Consider the following 20086-nt stretch of genomic DNA (forward strand, 5'->3'; position numbering starts at 1 on the left):
CAAGTAATATGGAAATTATTTTAATTAAGTTTATCATTTCACATTACAAGATTGTGTCATGCACAATTCTAGTTTTCTTAATATGCAGATTAAAAAAGATGTTATTTTGTGTTGCAAATTCCACAGAATCCATAACTGAATTACTATGTGTTCTGTTGAAATGTGCTGAACCACACAGACCATGCAATTCTGAGAACCGTGTTCAGACACACCTTAGCAAAGATTGGGAAAGCCATCACTGAATCATTCTATTCATTAGGAAATGTAGCATGGCAGAGAACCTAAACAGAAAGGAGGATAAAGATAAACAAAGGGAGCAATTAATAATGCATTTCAACAAGGGTTCACCATACAATAATTTAATTGTGTATTTGACTTGTAGTAATTTGCAGTAAAATGATCATTCAAATGTTACAGTTCAAAATACCCATAACTCTTAACAATTTTTAATATTTCTAATTCTATTACAAGGTTTTCTATTTTGATATATTTTTAATTTTCGATACTTGCATAGCATCTGTAATACTTGTTTTATTTCCTCAGGCACTTTCTGCTTCTTGATGGAGCAGGAATTTATCTGTATTCGTATGAAGGTCGCCTTATTTCTTCTCCTAAGATTCCAGGGATGAGAACTGACATACTGAGCTCTCAGACTGTTTCCCTCAGCAATGACACAATTGCAGTGAGAGACAAGACTGATGAAAAAGGTACGTAAAATATGCAGTTGTAAGAAGCAAGAGTGGCAGCCACAATAAATTGTTATTATATAGCACTGTTAACATGGCTAAATGTCTGCATACACCTCACAAAAGAGCTATCCAAAAAATGACACATGACTACTGGTTATTGGAGTGTAAAGCAAATGTAGTTGGTTTGGAAATCAAATCATAAACCCAACTTTAGGCTCCATCCAGGGGAAAGAGCCACTAGGATTTAGAGTATCAACTTCGCAAGGATTTTCTATTTTTACTCATGCTACTTTTCAATAAAGAAACCAGAACACAAAAGTCACCTATTTTTCTTTGTCAAACTCCAGAATTGTGGAATGAATCCTGTTTACTGGATCCACATACCTTAAGACTGGTTGTGGTATTGGAAGAAGGTGGTATAGCACATGAAAATTTTAAAATATATTGCTGGAATGGGTGCCAGCATTGGTTGGAAGCACAGGTGTACTAGGTGAATAGATCTCAATCAGGGATGGTTAAGTAACTGACAGTAGCATTTTGAATGCACGTAATGTAGGTAGAGTATGTGAAGTTAGCCTGAAAAGTATCAACAACAAAATCCAGAAGTAACAAAGACATGAATGCTTTTAACAGATTAGCTGAAGTAGGAAAGACTTGGCAATATTACAGAGAAGGATGTAGGTAGTTGTAGTGACAGAAAGGCAGAATCTCATTTGTGTGAGTGCTCCTTTTGAGATTTAGTCAGTTTCCTGTGATGTAAGTGATGGCCTGTGTTGTATAGTTGTTACTTGTGTTTGCATGCTATACAAATCCAAAGGGCTTCACAACATTAGATATAATTCAACCCGTTATATGTTGAATGAAGCTATTCAACATATAATGTTTGTGTCAGATCCATGCAAAATTCCAGTCTGTCCTTTCCCTTGAATCTTCCTATGCAACTATAAATGATCTAATTTCCATTAAAAAGATGCAAGACTTTAGTATCAACCAGTTATGTAAAGAAAACCTCTTGCTCTTCATTCTTAATTGTTGATTCTATCATTTGCTTTACAGTCAGAGGAAACAAGATTTTTGAGATTCAATTTGGGTGAAGCTGCAGACCAAAAAGGTTATATTTTTGCAGTATTCCAATAGTCAGTTACTTAAATTTCCTGTTTGTTTGTTAGATTATATTTTCATTTTCCAATAAGCATTTTTCAAATATTTTGAACTGTATTGTTTTCTATTTAATTCTACTTGAGGAAAACAATTTGGTTTATTAAAGTAAGCTTCACCTATGAGCTTGTTGGGTAGCAACAAGTTCTGCAGTCATACGTTTTATTCTTAGAAACAAAAAAGAGATGGAAAGTGATAAGGTATATTTCCTTAAGCTTTATTATTTTTTTTATTATTAAAAGATCATGAGACTAGTCCCTGATGTCAAAGATCTAGGCCATGAGCTATAACTAGATGCACCTTTCAACCACAAAAAGATGTAATTGGGAAGTGATTGGATTGTGGGGTTACTCAAAACTATATTGTGGAAGCAGAACAAATGGGAACTATGCATTTTATACTGCTAATATATTTAAAGATATTTGAACTAAGACAGCCAAAAACTTTCCTCCATCTGTCTTGTATCTTTCAATTTTGTGTGTATTCATTCAGGATTTTACCTGAACCAACTGTGTTCATAACATATACTTGTTAGTGCTTATGGTGAATTCTGTTTTGGATTGGGAAAATAGATGAGGATTGATTTGAACTTCCAACAGGGAACAGGTGGGCTATTGACCTATTTCTGCTTCTCATGAACACAGCTAAAACAAGTACAGTTCACAGTCCATTGTTCGGTGGACCTTCGAACGCATGGTTGTAGGTTTGCTCATTGATTACATTAGAATTTCCTTCAATTTGATTTGATTCAGGTTGGTGTCTGAGTCATCCTTATAAAAGTGCTTTGCAAAATAGATCAGGACTGGATACAAAATGCAGCACTGGTACCCTATACATGACCACAGGCCAAGTTAAAAGTAGCCTCTGATCTTAAAAACATATTACATTTAATAGTATCCATTTCATCAGCACCATTAAATAAACCTATTTATGTCCACATAATCTTCCATTGTAAGTAAATGAATTAAACAAGGTGAAAAGCAAATATGCAGCATATTTAGCAGCCTTTTAAATATTTGTAGGATTTTTACTGTTGGAATATTTTCATACTTGTACCTTCTTTGGCTCTGGGATTTCATAAGATCATTGAACTTGTTTTTTTTTTCCTTTTTTCAGCTAAAGAATAAGGTTGTATTTTGAATTCTGAGAACGATTCATGAATGGAATAAATTGGTTATTGTGTATCTTCTAATTGCCTTGCATCTTTTATCTTTTTGTGTTCTTGTTGTAGTGATTTATCTTATCGATGCACTTTCTGGAAAGCCTCTTGGTGATGGAAAACCTCTAGTTCATAAGGTATTTTGTTGTGATTTTTAAAAATTTATACATTAGGACTTTACTCTCATCTTTTTCACTTAAAACTGGTTTTGGACAGGGTACACTGCATTTTAACAAAATTAATCATGAGGTAATAGATTAGTGAAGAACATAAAAAACTTTATCCTGTTTTTGTAGCTATAGTAATGGTGAAACTGTTAACTGTTAATGTTGTTTTACTGTGAAACTAACAGTAGTCTTTGGTGTCCACTAATGCATAGTTACATGCAAAAATCAGCAAGTTGTTGTACTTGATATCCTTATTCACAAACAGTACCTGCCGATGGAAATCTTTCTGACTAATTCATATATCCTAAAAGATGCTGATTTTATTGAATGAACTACACTTGTATTTTTTATAGTATTCTAAGCCATGATTATGGGCACGTGGCCAAGTGGTTAAGGCATTGGACTAGCGACCTGAAGGTCGTGAGTTCGAGCCCCAGCGGAGAGAATGTGTTGTGTCCTTGAGCAAGGCACTTAATCACACATTGCTCTGCGACGACACTGGTGCCAAGCTGTATGGGTCCTAATGCCCTTCCCTTGGACAACATTGGTGTCATGGAAAGGGGAGACTTGCAGCGTGGGCAACTGCTGGTCTTCCATACAACCTTGCCCAGGCCCGCGCCCTGGAGAGCAAAGACTTTCCAGGCGCAGATCCATGGTCTCGCAAGTCTAACGGATGCCTTTTTAAGCCATGATTACAGCTGAGTGGCCTAGTTCTGAAAAGCTAACTTTAGGTTTGAAGTCTAATTCCCTGCAAATTGTAATTTCAAATTAATATTTTTTTCCCAAATGATTAAAAATTACTGTACTTCAGTTTTCCTTAACCCAGCAAAATTTTCCAGGTACAGCTCCATCAATGCATCATCTGGGACAAAGCAGCCTAGTCTACCACTGATGTGCAAAGTGCATTGTTACTACTTTTCTTGGCTGTTTAGACAGTAATTGTTAAATGTGGATTAACTATCTCAAAGAAGGACAAGGGTAGTAGATAGTGTAATTCCCATCTCAGTTACATATCATTTTGGCTTGGAATTATATTGCTGTTTTTTTATCCTCATTCTGGAACTTGCTCTCTAAAAGTATTGTGGAAGTATTTTGTCAGAAGATCACCAGCATTACAAAATGGTGGACTGCTTATCTCTACCTTCTCAATTGCAGTTTGGAGTGGGTAATAAATACTGGCCCTCTAGGGACACCCACATCCTTTAAAAGAAGAGAAAGTAAATATTAAAAGCTGGAGCACTTTAACTCGCTGGAGTGCTATCTATGAGTGTTTCAATATGACGCATAGACTGTTTGTCAGCATCACAGATGAGGAGTCTAGTCAGGGTGAACATGGAAAAGAATGTTTCTTGTGGGAGAATCTAGAAATATGGTTTCTGTTTTGACATGGGGAGTCATCCATTTTTAGAGATGTTAATTGAAACTTTTTCTGAAAAATCGTCTTTGGAATGCTGCTTATTAACAGCCAGTGGAAACAGCCTTTGAATATTTTTAACATAGAGGTTGATAGAGATTTAGTAAGAAAGGAGTGAAATATTGTCATGAATAAACTCTTCCAGCTGGGTACAGGTATCGAAATGTCAGTTATAATTGATACCTATACCCCGCTGGAAGCATGAGAAGAGTTTATTCGTCATGTAAGCCAGGAAAGCACCAGATCCTTTTCTTTTAATGTTGTCATGATTAAACAGAATGCTGAACTAAGTTTACAATAAGATCAACAATTATCTTATTAAATAACTTAATAGTTAGGAGTTCGGAGGGTCCCAGAGACCTATTCCTTGGTCTAATTTGTATGTTTGTAAAACCCCAGATATCCTTTGTTCTTGACACCAGAATCTAACTAACACTAGGCAAGGGGAAACCAATTTCATAAAGGGTACTTCATCTTATGAATAGCTTTCTTTAAGATCAATGACAGTCACTATCCATCAACCATAAAATATGCATCAGTGTTACAATGTATAGCAATGTTGCATTGAAATATGTATATATCACAAGGTATGCAAATCATTGAACTAGAAGAGGTACCAATGATCCAAGAATCTGAAGCCCTGCCGCCTGCACCAGTCTCTCAGCCACGCATTCATCTGCTTGATCCTACTATTCTTGCCCTCGCTAGCACGTGTCACAGGTAGCAATCCCGAGATTACTACCCTGGAGGTCCTGCTTCTCAGCTTCCTTCCTAACTCCTGGAAATCTCTCTTCTGGGGGAAGAATGACCTGTTCAAAAAGGACAGGTTACAGCTGAACCCGAAGGGGACCAATATCCTGGCGGGAAGGTTTAATAGAGCTGTTAAGGAGGGTTTAAACTAATTTGGCAGGGGGATGGGAACCAGAATGATAGAGCGGAGGAGGGGGAAAACAGAAATAAATCTAAGGTAGTGAGCAGTAAAGATGTCAGGAAGGACAGGCAGGTGATGGGGCAAATTTGCAGCCATGGGGATGAGTTGCAGTGCAGTAAAGTTGCAGTACAATCAAAGCAAAAAGTACCAAATACTGGTCTAAAGGTGTTATACTTAAATGCACGCAGCATAAGGAATAAGGTGGATGATCTTGTCGTACAGCTACAGATTGGCAGGTATATTGTGGCCATCACTGAGACGTGACTAAAGGATGCACGTCTCTGGGAGCTGAACGTCCAAGGATACACGGTGTATCGGAAGGATAGGCAGGTAGGCAGAGGGGGTGGCGTGGCTTTATTGGTAAGAAATGATATTATATCATTAGAAAGAGGTGACATAGAATCGGAAGATGCAGAATCTTTATGGGTTGAGCTAAGAAATCACAGGGGTAAAAGGACCCTGATGGCAGTTATTTATAGCCCTCCAAACAGCTGCAGTGATGTGGACTACAAATTACAACAGGAAATAGAAAAGGCTTGTCAGAAGGGCAGCGTTATGATAATTGTGGGGGATTTTAACATGCGAGTGGATTGGGAAAATCAGGTCGGCACTGGATCTCAAGAGAGAGAATTTGTAGAATGTCTGCGAGATGGCTTTCTAGAACAGCTTGTTGTTGAGCCCACTAGGGGATCGGCTGTCCTGGATTTGGTGTTGTGTAATAAACCAGAAATGATTAGAGAGATTGAGGTGAAGGAACCCTTGGGGGGCAGTGATCATAACATGATTGAGTTCACTGTGAAGTTTGAGAAAGAGAAGCCGAAATCCGATGTGTTGGTATTTCAGTGAGGTAAAGGAAATTACAGTGGCATGAGAGAGGAAGTGGCCAGAGTTAACTGGAAAGGGACACTGGTGGGAAGGACGGCAGAGCAGCAGTGGCTGGAGTTTATGCGAGAAGTAAGGAAGGTGCAAGACAGATATATTCCAAAAAAGAAGAAATTTTCGAATGGAAAAAGGATGTAACCATGGCTGACAAGAGAAGTCAAAGCCAAAGTTAAAGCAAAAGAGAGGGCATACAAGGAAGCAAAAATTAGTGGGAAGACAGAGGATTGAGAAGTTTTTAAAACCTTACGAAAGGTAACTAAGAAGGTCATTAAGAGGGAAGAGATAAACTATGAAAGGAAGCTAGCAAATAATATCAAAGAGGATCCTAAAAGCCTTTTCAAGTATATAAAGAGTAAAAGACAGGTGAGAGATAGATATAGGACTGATAGAAAATGATGCTCGAGAAATTTTAATGGGAGATAAGGAGATGGCGGAAGAACTGAATGAGTATTTTGCATCAGTCTTCACTGAGGAAGACATCGGCAGTATACCGGACACTCAAGGGTGTCAGGGAAGAGAAGTGTTGCACAGTCACAATTATGACAGAGAAATTACATGGGAAGCTGAATAGTCTAAGGGTAGATAAATCTCCCGGACCAGATGGAATGCACCCTTGTGTTCGGAAGGAAGTAGCTGTGGAGATTGCGGAGGCATTAGCAATGATCTTTCTAAAGTCAATAGATTCTGGCATGGTTCCGGAGGACTGGAAGATTGCAAATGTCACTCCGCTATTTAAGAAGAGGGCAAGGAATCAAAAAGGAAATTATAGACCTGTTAGCTTGACATCGGTGGTTGGGAAGTTGTTGGAGTCGATTGTCAAGGATGAGGTTACGGAGTACCTGGAGGCATATTACAAGATAGGCAGAACTCAGCATAGTTTCCTTAAAGGAAAATCCTGCCTGACAAACCTGTTACAATTTTTTGAGGAAATTACCAGTAGGCTAGACAAGGGAGATGCAGTGGATGTTGTATATTTGGATTTTCAGAAGGCCTTTGACAAGGTGCCACACATGAGCCTGTTTAACAAGATAAGAGCCCATGGAATTACAGGAAAGTTACATACGTGGATAGAGCGTTGGCTGATTGGCTGGAAACAAGAGAGTGGGAATAAAGGGATCCTATTCTGGTTGGCTGCTGGTTACCTGTGGTGTTCCACAGGGGTCCGTGTTGGGACCGCTTCTTTTTACGTTGTACATCAACGATTTGGATTATGGAATAGATGGCTTTGTGGCTAGTTTTGCTGATGATGCAAAGGTAGGTGGAAGGGCCGGTAGTGCTGAGAAAACAGAGAGTCTGCAGAGACTTGGATAGATTGGGGGAATGGACAAAGAAGTGGCAAATGAAATACAATGTTGGAAAGTGTATGGTTATGCACTTTGGCAGAAGAAATAAACAGGCAGACTATTATTTAAATGGGGAGAGAATTCAAAGTTCTAAGATGCAACGGGACTTGGGAGTCCTCATACAGGATACCCTTATGGTTAACCTCCAGGTGGAGTCGGTGGTGAAGAAGGCGAATGCAACATTGGCATTCATTTCTGGAGAAATAGAGTATAGGAGCAGGGATGTGATGTTGAGGCTCTATAAGGCACTGGTAAGACCTCACTTGGAGTACTGTGTGGAGTTTTGGGCTCCTTATTTGAGAAAGGATATGCTGACGTTGGAGAGGGTTCAGAGAAGATTCAGTAGAATGATTCCGGGAATGAGAGGGTTAATATATGAGGAATGTTTGTCCGCTCTTGGACTGTATTCCTTGGAGTTTTGAGGAATAGGGGGGGACCTCATAGAAACATTTCGAATGTTGAAAGGTGTGGACAGAGTGGATGTGGCAAAATTGTTTCCCATGGTGGGGGAGTCTAGTACGAGAGGGCATGACTTAAGGATTGAAGGGTGCCCATTCAGAACAGAGATGCGAAGAAATTTTTTTTTAGCCAGAGAGTGGCGAATCTATGGAATTTTTTGCCACGGGCGACAGTGGAGGTCAAGTCCATTGGGTGTATTTAAGGCAGGGGTTGATAGGTATCTGAGTAGCCAGGGCATCAAAGGTTATGGGAAGAAGGCAGGGTAGTGGGACTAAATGGGAGAATGGATCAGCTCATGATAAAATGGCGGAGCAGACTCGATGGGCCGAATGGCCGACTTCTGCTCCTTTGTCTTATGGTCTTATGTCTACTGTGGAAACTGCAAATTTACATTAAGTAATGTGCATTTTATTAAACTTATTTCATTAATGTGTAGAAATCGCATTCCAAAGCAAATCATACATATTAAGAACATCTGGAAAAAAATAGCATTTTCTTGTCACTAATTGAATAGTGTTAATTGTTTTAGTATTAAAAGACAAAGAACTTAAACGAATAATGAAATTCAAAATAGTTTTGTTTCTTACTTGCCTCCTTTATTTAATCTCATCTTTCACTTTGCTTTCTGTAGTTTCAAGTTCAATTTACTGAAGTGAGGATTCTATAATCTAATTTATAAAGGAGATATATAAATAAATAGTCTGTCTGTGGAGATCCTGTATCTTCCGGAGAGTGCCTTATGCCAGTGGTCCCCAACCACCAGGCCACAAAGCATGTGCTACCGGGCCACGAGGAAACGATATGATTTGGCGACATGACCGTGTTGCCAACTTGCCGGTTGGTGCCTTCTTGCTCAGACTCTTGGCGGCAGAAATACCGTAAATTCCGGTGTATAAGCCGAGAATTTGGCCCTAAATTTTGGTCCTAAAATTGGGGGGTCGGCTTATACAAAGGGCGCCAACTTTGGAATACACGGAAGACAGGTCGTATATATTGGCTGTTTTTGAGTCAAATACAAAAGAAAATACAAATGCTTATGAAATCTACACAAAAGAAAAGATCTACAAAACACACATCTAGTGATTGGAGTACAGACATCAAACCACCGAGGATGACTGCAATGTCCATATTTTCAGCTTTCAATGCTGCTTTTGTCTCACCTGACAAGTGCGCTTTGAACATATCCCAGACAAGTAACAACTTTTCCTTCCCGAAACCTTCGGGATGCCGACGCCACACCTCTTTAACCCATTTCAAGCAACCCACTTTGTCCATCCAGCTGCGTTCTTGAACGTAAACAGCAACACCTCATGGGAATTTTTCTTTCTTTGGGAATGTTTTCCTCTTAAAAATCACCATCAGTGGTAGTTTGGTCCCATCAGCCATACATGTTAACACAACAGTAAAATGCTTCTCGTTGTTTCTCGTGTCCAGTTGTTTTGACAAAGATTGTTTTCTCCCCCTTCTGATTGACAGTGTGGTTGCCAGCAAAATCAAAGAACATTCGTGTCTCGTCCATGTTACCAATCAGTGACAGCGGGTAAGAACGTGCCTTTCAATGCTTGATTACACACGATTGGAAGGCCGTAATCTTATTCTCAAGGTCCCTTGGCAAGTTCTGAGCAATCTTTGTTTTTTGTCTCAACACAAGATTACGTCTAGTCATAAATCGAGTGCACCAACTTTGCGCAGCTTTGAAATTTCCGCTGACCTCACGGTGTTTTTCGGCCCATTTCAACGCTTGAACTTGAATCATTTCTCTGGTAACAATGTATCCAGATGATTGCTGGTGATTCACCCACTCTGAAACTTTTTCTTCCAGTTCTGGCCACTCGCATATTTTCCCACTGTTTGCACATTTCACCTTTGGCATTTTCCCTCAGCATGTCCTCTGCCTTTCTTCACTCTCTCACTTGGTTCTCGTTTACACTAAACTTCTTAGCAGCTGCAGAATTATTCATTCCTTTAGCAAAATCAACAACCTTCAGCTTGAAACCAGCATCATATTGCATTCGTTTTAATCTTTTGTACATGGTGGTCGCAAACTCAATACTGAGTACACGTACTGATCCCGCCACCCCGTGTTATGTTTTAAGGAGATTACAATGGGCGCTAAATGGTTTCACGGGGGTTACATTTCAGAGGATTCTTTACCATTGGGAACCTAATCCAAAACTTCCCTCCCTGATCCAAAACCTCTACAAAAGGCTTATAAAAGGGTAACATGAAAAAGCCACTTTTTTAAACCTTGAAAATGGGGGGGGGGGGGGAGTCAAATTATACTCCGGGTCGGCTTATACACCTGAATTTACCGTATTGCCAAATGTAACCGACCAAAAAGCATTTTTCTTAAAGGAAAATGTTTTAGAAAAAGGATGGTATGTAATTTTCACGCAGATTTAGCATGTAAAAAAGCCAGGGAAAAGCCAAATGGATTTTCTGACGCCAAACACATTGGGAAAAAGCCAGATTTCTGGAATTTGACGCCAAAAAAGCAAATCTGGTAACCCTGCAATGAGTCAGCTGCACCTTTCCTCATTCCCTGTCATGCCCACTGTTGAACTTGAACGCACAAGAAGTCATTATGCACGCGTCATCCATGTCAGCGCGGGAAGAAGATCAACTCCTCCAGCTTGCAAATGACAGTGGGCTGAAAAGTATGTTTGACATAACATCTCTGCCAGCATCCTGGATCAAAGTCAAGGCTAAATATCCTGACATAGCCACAAAAGTACTAAAAACGTTACTTCCATTTCCAACATCATAGACTGGACATAAGGAACTCCCTTCGAGTATCGCCGTCTCCCATCACCCCTCAATGGGACCGTCTTGTTGCGGGAAACAAGCCCAGGGCTCCCACTGATTCAGCCATGTTGGTGTGTTGCAATGATTTTATATGTTCATACCAGGAAAATATGCACTGTGTGTTTAATATCCAAACGTTACTTAAAATGTTATGATGCTATTGACTTATAAGTGACATAATTGACATCACTATATTCATGCCAGGGAAATATGCGCTGTGTGTTTAATATTAAATTCGTTAGATAAACCCTTTTAGAAACAAAATTGAGTTTATTAGCCACTTATAAGTGACTTATAGTTGACTTATCACCTATATTCTGGTCATGATTAACACCTGCCCCCCCCCCGGCCGGTCCAAAAGAATATTGTCAATATTAAACCGGTCCGTGGTGCAAAAAAGGTTGGGGACTCCCTGCTTTATGCAGTATCACAAAGTATTATGCAAAAAGCTCTTCGAAGGTTTGTGATGAATGATGGGGCCAATTTGACTGTTGCTGATGGTAAGATCTGGGCCAAGAAATTTCATCTATGCAAATGTCCATAAGAACATGAGATACAGGAGCAGAACTAGGCCATTCAGCCCACTGAGTCTGCTCGGATATTCAGTCATGGCTGATTTATTTTTTTCAACACCATTCTCCCTCCTTCTCCCCATTAACCCTTAATACAGTTGCCTATCAATCTTTGCCTTGCATACACCCAGTAATTTGACTTCCACGGCCCATGTGTGACAATGAATTCCACAGATCTACTACTCTCTGGCTGAAGAAATACTTCCTCATCTCAGTTCTGAAGGGACATCCCTTTTTTCTGAGGCTGTGCCCTCCAATGTGTCAATCTGCAATAATATTACAGTCATGAAAAGCAAATATATTGGATTCTGGTTAATTGGGACACATCATAACCAATACATTTTGGCCCAATTAACTAGCTGACCCAATTAGCCATGGAAGTAGTTTAGAATGATATTAAAAAAATACAAACTATCTTTTAACTGAGTAACAAATTATATACTTAAATGAAATACTGAACAGTTTAGAACACCACCAATACTATGGCAGTACTATAAAATGTGAATTAGTTCCTAATAGTTTTTGGTGGAAGAATTCATCCAGTGCACGCTTCTGTGTTCTTTTGATTGACTGTAAATGAACAAGTTCAGCACAGTCACCTGGTGCAGATAATGGACTACCTTCATACGATGTTTTTGACATTTATGTCTTCCAAATCTTCATTTTCATTGTAACTTTCAAGATGATTGTTGATACCTTCCAATTCTTAGTTCCTAACTTGTTGAAGTAGTGAAATTGTTTCATTTTCACTCCTAGTCATTTTTGGCATCTCCAAGCCTGAATGTTTGAAATTGCAGTGAGCAAAACAGTTCCGTATTGTCTTACTGATTATTTCTCACTAACTATTAGTGACAAAAATTAAGACAAACATATGCAACTGATGCTATTCAACAAAAAAACTGTTCACTTTAAGCACAGTGTACTGTCTAATGGCCGCACAAGTGCATGGGACTGGTGCTAGTTATAAACTGTTCAGCAACAATTCCCTGTCCCAATTAAGCGACATAATTTCCCTAATAAACGAAGGGAATCCTGACTATTTTCTTAAATTGTTTTTGTTCTATAGGAGTTGTCCCAATTGATAGCTGACCTGATTGGTAGCTGGCCCAATTAATTAGGAATCTACCGTATTTAATTTGTTGTTTTTCTAATTCTGCTCCTATAGTTTATTGTGTGAGAGATTAACCCCACTAGTCATTTTAAATGTTTTTTTTTGTATTTTCATTCCTACTCCTACTTAGTCTACACTCAGTGGCCACTTTATTAGTTACCTCCTGTTCTGAGTGTACGTTCGTGGTCTTCTCCTGCTGTAGTCCATCCAATTCAAGTCCTTTCCAAGTCCAGTCACAAATTCTCAAATGGATTGAGGTCTGGACTCTGATTTGGCAGCACATTTGTTGTTTTTAAGCCATTCCTATGTAGCTTTGGCTTTATGCTTGGTATCATTGTCTATCTGGAAAACAAATCTTCTCCCACATTGCAGTTCTCTTGCAGACTGCATCAGGTTTTCCACCAGGATTTCCCTGTATTTTGCTGCATTCATTTTACCCTCCACCTTCACAAGCCTTCCAGAGCCTGCTGCAGTGAAGCATCCCCACAGCATGATGCAGCCACCACCATGCTTCACAGTAGGGATGGTGTGTTTTTGATGATGTGCAGTGTTTGGCTTATGGCAAACATATCATTTTCATCTGATGGCCAAAAAGTTCAAGATTGGTTTCATCAGACTATAGAACTTTGAACCAGCTGACTTCAGAGTCTTCCACATGATTTATGGCAAACTCTAGCCAAGATTTCATGTGAAACTTCAGAAGTGTCTTTGTTTTTGCATTCTCCAATAAAGCTGCGACTGGTGATGCACCCGGGCAAAAGTTGTTGTATGCGCAGTCTCTCCCATCTCAGCCACTGAAGCTTGTAACTCCTCCAGAGTTGACATAGGTCTCTTTGATCACTTCCCTCACTAGTCCCCTCCTTTTGTAGTTGCTCAGTTTTTGAGGACAGTCTGCTCTAGGCAGATTTACAGCTGTGCCATATTCTTTCCATTCCTTGATGATTGACTTAACTGTACTCCAAGGGATATTTAGTGACTTGGAAATTTTCTTGTAGCCATATTCTGACTTGTACTTTTCAATATCCTTTTCGCGGAGTTGCTTGGAGTGTTTTTTTGTCTTCATGGTGTAGTTTTTGTCAAGATACTGACTCACCAGCAGCTGGACCTTCCAGATGTAGTTTTGCTACCATCAATTGAAACAACTTGACTGCATACAGGTCTCCAAAAACAGATATCTATTTAACTAATTATGTTCTTCTAAAACCAATTGGCTTTACCAGTGTTGATTTGGTGTCTCATATTAAAGGGGGTGAATACTTATGCAATCAATTGCTTTCTGTTTTATATTTGTAATTAATTTAGATTACTTTTAGAGATGTGGTTTGATTTTGACATGAAAGAGTCTTCTTCTGTTGATCAATGTCAAAAAAAAATTAAATCCACTGTGATTCAATGTTGTAAAACAATAAAACATGATAACTTCCCGGGGGAAGGGGGGTGAATACTTTTTATAGGCACTGTAAGTAGTCCTGAAAAGTAATCAGTTGGTGTTCATGGGTTCAATGTCAATTCAGAAATCTGATGGCAGAAGAGAAGAAGCTGCTGTTCCTTATTCATTGTATGTGTGCCTTCAGGCTCCTGTACCTGCATGGTAACAATGATAAGAGGGCATATTCTGGGTGATGGGGTCCTCAATAATGGATGCACTCTTCGAAAATGCCCTGGATACTGGGGAGGCTAGTGTCCACAATGGAGCTGACTGAGTTTGCAGCTTTCTGCAGCTTATTTCGATCCTGTGCAACGGCCATTCTCCCCCCCCCCCCCACCATACCGGACGGTGTGCAGCCAGTTACAATAATCTCCACGGTACATAGATGGAAATTTTCAAGTGTCTTTGGTGACATACGAAATCTCCTCAAAGTCCTAATAAAGTCCTAATGAAATATAGCCGGTGTCATGCTTTCTTTGTAACTGCATCAGTATGTTAGGCCCAGGATAGATCCTCAGAGATGTTGACACCCAGGAACTTGACACTGAATGAAAATAAACTAATTAACTGAAACAGAATTGAGTCTAAAAGGAATCAGACAGAGCAAAGGACAACCAAACTAAAAGGTAAGGGTGCGGCAGATGTAACAGTTCAACCTTCAGATCAACAATTGTTACACCATGGCAAGAGTGTGCACAGCAACAAGACAAGAGGAGGTTATCTTGCATCAGCAAGGTCTCTCCCAAACAGTGATTTTGCAGCAGACAGGAGTTTCAAGATGTGTTGTCCAAACCCGTCGGAAGAAGCACAAAGAAATGGGCAAGGTTGAGGACAAGAAACACATTGATTACCCACAGCAATTGAGTGCAGCAGATGAGAGATGCTTCAAACTGACATCTCTTCTAAGTCGGAAGAAATCCAGAACTGCTATCAGCTCTGACCTCAGAAAAAACACTGCAACCCAAGTACACCCCTGTACAGTCCAGAGAAGTCCTGTCAGAAATGATATTTATGGAAGAGTTGCTGCCGAAAAGCCATTCCTCCGAAGTGCAAGAGAGTCACCTATGCACAGAAACACAAGGACAGGGTGCTGAACAATGGCAGCAAGTGCTCTGGACTGACAAGTCAAAATTTGCCATTTTTGGCTCAGACATTTTGTCCGTAGAAAGCTGTAGAGTGCAACATAGATGAATGTCTGCAGCCAACAGTGAAGCATGGCGAAGTTTTCCTGCAGGTTTTGGGCTGCCTTTCTGCAGAGCAAGTTGGTGATCTGGTCCGAATTAATGGAGTCCTCAATGCTGAGAAGTGCAAGCAGATTCTCATCTGTCACACATTACCGATTGGTCTGATCAGTCCCAATTTCAGCAGGACAATAACCTCAAACACATGGCCAGGGTCATAAAGGACTATCTTCAGTGAAAAGGAAAACAGAGTCCAGCAACAGATTGTAAGGCCTGCACAGAGCCCTGATATCAACATCTTCAAGGCTGTCTGGAGAGACAAGGAAGTGAGACAGCCAAAGACTGCTGAAGAACTGTGGTAAATTCTCCAAGATGCTTGGAACAACCTACCAGTTGTTATAAAACTGCATGACAGTGTACCTAAGACCTCTGATGCAGTTTTAAAGGCAAAGGGTGGTCACAGCAAATATTGATTTGATTTAGCTTTTTACTGTTTACTGCTCTTCATAGAATTTTTTGATCGTTTGAAACTTCTCATTTCATTATTTTTGAAGCACCTTTGCTTTACTGATTTTTTCTACATGTGCCTAAGACTTTTGCACAGTACTGTGTAATCACAATGAAGACACAGCAGCACCTCTTACCATAAGATGTAGGAGCAGGATTAGGCCATTCAGCCCATTGAGTTTGCTCCACCATTGCACCATGGCTGATCTTGGATCACAATCAACCCCATACACCTACCCTAGAACATAAGAAATAGGAGCAGGAGTAGGTCATCCGGCCAACTGAACCTGCGCCACCATTCAATAAGATCATGGCTGATCTGTCCGTAAACTCAGCTCCATCTACCTACCTTTTCCCCATAACCCTTAATTCCCTTACTATGTAAAAACCTACAGTGTTTTAACTGTATCTTAAATATATTTAGTGAAGAAGCCTCAACTGCTTCCCTGGGCATAGAATTCCACAGATTCACCACTCTCTGGGAAAAACAGTTTCTCCTCATCTCCGTCCTAAATCTTCTCCCCTGAATCTTCAGGCAATGTCCCCTTGTTCTAGTCTCACCTACCAGTAGAACTTTCCTACTTCTATCTTATCTATCCCATCTCACCATCTTCTTTGATGCCCTAACCAATCAGGAGACTATCAACTTATGCCTTAAATATACCCCCACTGCAGTCTATGGCAGAGCATTCCGCAGATTTGCTACTCTCTAGCTCCTTATCTCCATTCTGAAAGGTTGCTCCTAAATTTTGAGGCTGTGCCTTCTAGTTCTGGATACTCCCACCACAGGAAACATAGGAAACATCCTCCCTAAATCCACCCTATCTAGTCCTTTCAAAATTCGGTAGGTTTCAATGAGATTCCCCCCCCCCCCACCCCATGTTCTTCTAAATTCTAATGAGTACTGGCCTAAAGCTGCCAAATGTTCCTCATATGTTAACAACACATCCTCTCTGATATATGGGGCTCAAAACTGTTGATGATATTCTAAGTACAGCCTGGCTAATGTCTTGTAAAGCCTCAGCATTATCTCCTTGAAATAAATGCCAACATTGCATTTGCCTTCTTTACCACAGACTCAACCTGTAAATTAACTTGCTGGGAGTCTTGCACGAGGCCTCCTAATTCCCTCTGCACCTCTGATGTTTGAACCTTCTCCCCATTTAGATAATAGTCCACACTATTGTTCCTTTTGGCAAAATGCATTATCATACATTTCCCAACACTGTATTTCATCTGCCATGTTTTTGCTCTTTTTCCAATTTGTCTAACTCCTGCATTGCTTCCTCAGCACTACCTACCCCTCCACCCATCTTTATATCATCTGCAAAATTTGCCACAAAGCCATCAATTCCATTATTTAGATCCTTGACAAACAATGTGAAAAATAGCAGTTTCAAGCTGACACCTCAGGAACACCACTAGTCACTGGCAACCATAAAAGGTCCTCTTTATTCCCACTCATTGCCTCCGGCCTGTCAGCCATTCCTCTATCCTCTATCTGTCCTGTAACATCATAGGATTTTATCTTGTTAAGCAGCCTTAAGTGTGGCAGCTTATCAAATGCCTTCTGAAAATCCAAGTAAGTTACATCTACTACCTCTCCTTAGTCCACTGTACTTGTTACTTCCTTGAAGAACTCTAACAGATTTGTCAGGCAAGATTTCCCTTCACAGAAACCATGCTGACTTTGATTTATTTTATCATGAGTCTCCAAGTATCCTGAGACCGCATCCTTAGTGATGGACTCCATCACCTTCCCAGCCTCTGAGGTGAGGCTAACTGGCCTATAATTTCCTTTCTTTTTCCTTGTTCCCTTCTTAAAGAGTGAAGTGACACTTATAATTTTCCATTCCTCTGGGACCATGCCAGAATTAAGTAATTCTTGAAAGATCATGACCAATGCATCCATTATCTCTTCAGCAACTTCTTTCAGGATTCTGAGATGCAGTCCATCTGGTCCAGGTGACTAATCCTTTGAGGTGACCTTTGAGTTTGCCTAGACTTTTTGCTTTGTACAGCAATGGCACTCACTCTCGCTCCGTGATACTTACGGACCTCTGGCACACTGCTAGTGTCTTCCACTGTGAATACTGATGCAAAGCACTCATTAAGCCATTTATTTGTCCCCCATTGCTACCTCATGAGCATCATCTCCCAGTGGTTCAATATCAACTCTCACACCCCTTTACACATTATATAACTGAAAGAAACTTTTAGTATCCTGCTTTATATTATTGGCTAGTATGCCCTCTTATTTCATCTTTTCCCTTATAGTTTTTCAGTTGTCTTTTGTTGGATTTTAAAAGCTTTCCAATCATCCAAATTCCCACTCACTTTTGCTACATTATACGCCCTTACCTTGGCCTTTAGGCAGTTCTTAACTTCCCATGTCAGCCACAGTTGTCCAGCCCTGCCATTTATGAACAACTTTGGGCTGAAACATCAACTGTGCTCTTTTCCTAGGTGCTGCCTGGTCTGCTGAGTTCCTCCAGCATTTTGTGTGTCTTGCTTAGGATTTTTACAACCAGCTGAGAAGACAAATAGTATCTCAATTTACTATTCCCTGAAAGTGGTATATTTCTTCATTGCTGTCATGTTGGCCCAAATTTTATGCAAAACTTTAAAGAGCTCCAAAAATAAATTATCTTTATTTTGCATATTTTTAAAAATTTAAGTGGTAGTTAGTGATAACATTACCAAGGGTATTGTCATAATAATACAACCTGATCTGCCTGAACTGAATTCAAAAATGAATTCAGAGATTTAAGTTTGAAATGACATCTTGTAAACCAGTATGAGTTAATGATTCATTTGTCTCAAACTTGAACTCTCCGACCTCTATTGACAGGTTCTGTTTATCATCAACTCTCACTGTTTAAACAAAAGGACAAAAAAATAGGAAAATGCTAAAAGTTAGTCATGAATCTTTCTAATCCATTTTGGAGATGATATCAAGATTGGAAAGGTTGCTGAAAACCAAATCTGAAGGCCCATTTTTCTGACCTTTTGAGGCTAACCAGCATGAAGATTGACAAAGACAACTATTTTGCACATCTTAAGAGTCAAAGTAAATGTTTAATAATGGGATGCTATTTAATTTATGTATGAGCAAGTGACTTGACCTTTTGAAGAGACTGATTTGCTGCACTCTAGTGGTTAAGTAAAAAAGAAGAAAATTTCTGCCTTTGAGGCTCGATGCTAGCTTAAAAAAATACACCTCTTCTTTCAAGTTCAATTATTCCGATGTTTCTCTAAACTCATTCTGTTTTTACATTTGCCCCATTTTCAACTCCAGGGGGTCTTGCATCATTATCCCTTTTAAGATTCCTCTTCTTTTGCTAACACTGAACCATGATTCTAGTGGCACAAAAGGTTTGAGAGGCAAGAGCACCTGAGGGCCAACATTTTCACATAAATTTAACACTAATGCCTATATTTGTCGTTATTCACTTCATTTTGTACTCTATTTTCTTATTGCTTTTTTCTCTCTTAAGAAACATTGTAATCTAACTTTTCTGGTTCTGATAGAAGGTAAGCAGTATGAAGTATTAATTCAGTGGATGCTGCCTGACCTATCAAGTATTAACAGTATTTTCCACATTTATGTGTTGTCTGTATCTGGTTTTCTATTATCCAATTTATAGAACTAATTTTAAGCAAGGAGGCATTAATTTAACCAGTCAGTCTGTTATAATTACAAAATAAATTGTACATATATTATCTGTGTTGTACATGAAATGTCTTTCAAAGAGAATAATTTAATTCCCTTTCAATATTTTTATTAGTTTCTATATAGAAGAATACAGAGTACAAGAAAGTATATATAAAGGTCGAAAAAAAACTACCAATTATATTATATCTATTCATAATAACAATCTAATTACCCCATAATCATGTAGGTTAGTCAAAGTTATATTGAAATATACTGATTTATTACAAAAAAAGAGTCTAACCCCTACCAAGTCCGAAGCTGTTTATTAAGGAGAAAAAAAGGTAAGATAGCTTCTCATATAATAAAAATTAATAATAGCCAACATCTAAATTTAAACAACGAATTGAGGGTTTTGGAAGTTTTGAAAATAATTCAGAAAGGGTGCCCACAATGTTTGAAAGTCTTGACGAGATTCAGAAGTTGAACAACGAATCTTCTCTAAATCTAAGCATGACATAACGTCGCATAAACATTGAGCATGAGCAGGAGGAGAAACATCTTTCCATTTAAACAAAAGCGCCCTCTTAACTAATAAGAGAGCTAAAGGCCAAAATATGTAAATGA

General features: G+C 39.3%; 1 protein-coding gene across 2 annotated transcripts in view; it reads left to right on the top strand.

Annotated features, from left to right (window-relative positions):
• The window catches only part of ift80 (intraflagellar transport 80 homolog (Chlamydomonas)), a 288715-nt gene that overhangs the window by 184631 nt on the left and 83998 nt on the right, over positions 1 to 20086 (top strand). For both annotated transcript variants that reach the window (XM_063045849.1, XM_063045850.1), the window contains exons 12-13: positions 544 to 707; positions 3079 to 3143. In XM_063045849.1, the coding sequence (XP_062901919.1) occupies positions 544 to 707; positions 3079 to 3143 (229 nt within the window). The remainder of the gene's footprint in view (positions 1 to 543; positions 708 to 3078; positions 3144 to 20086) is intronic.

Source organism: Mobula hypostoma, chromosome 4, assembly GCF_963921235.1.
Source record: "Mobula hypostoma chromosome 4, sMobHyp1.1, whole genome shotgun sequence".
Taxonomy (NCBI): Eukaryota; Metazoa; Chordata; class Chondrichthyes; order Myliobatiformes; family Myliobatidae; genus Mobula; species Mobula hypostoma.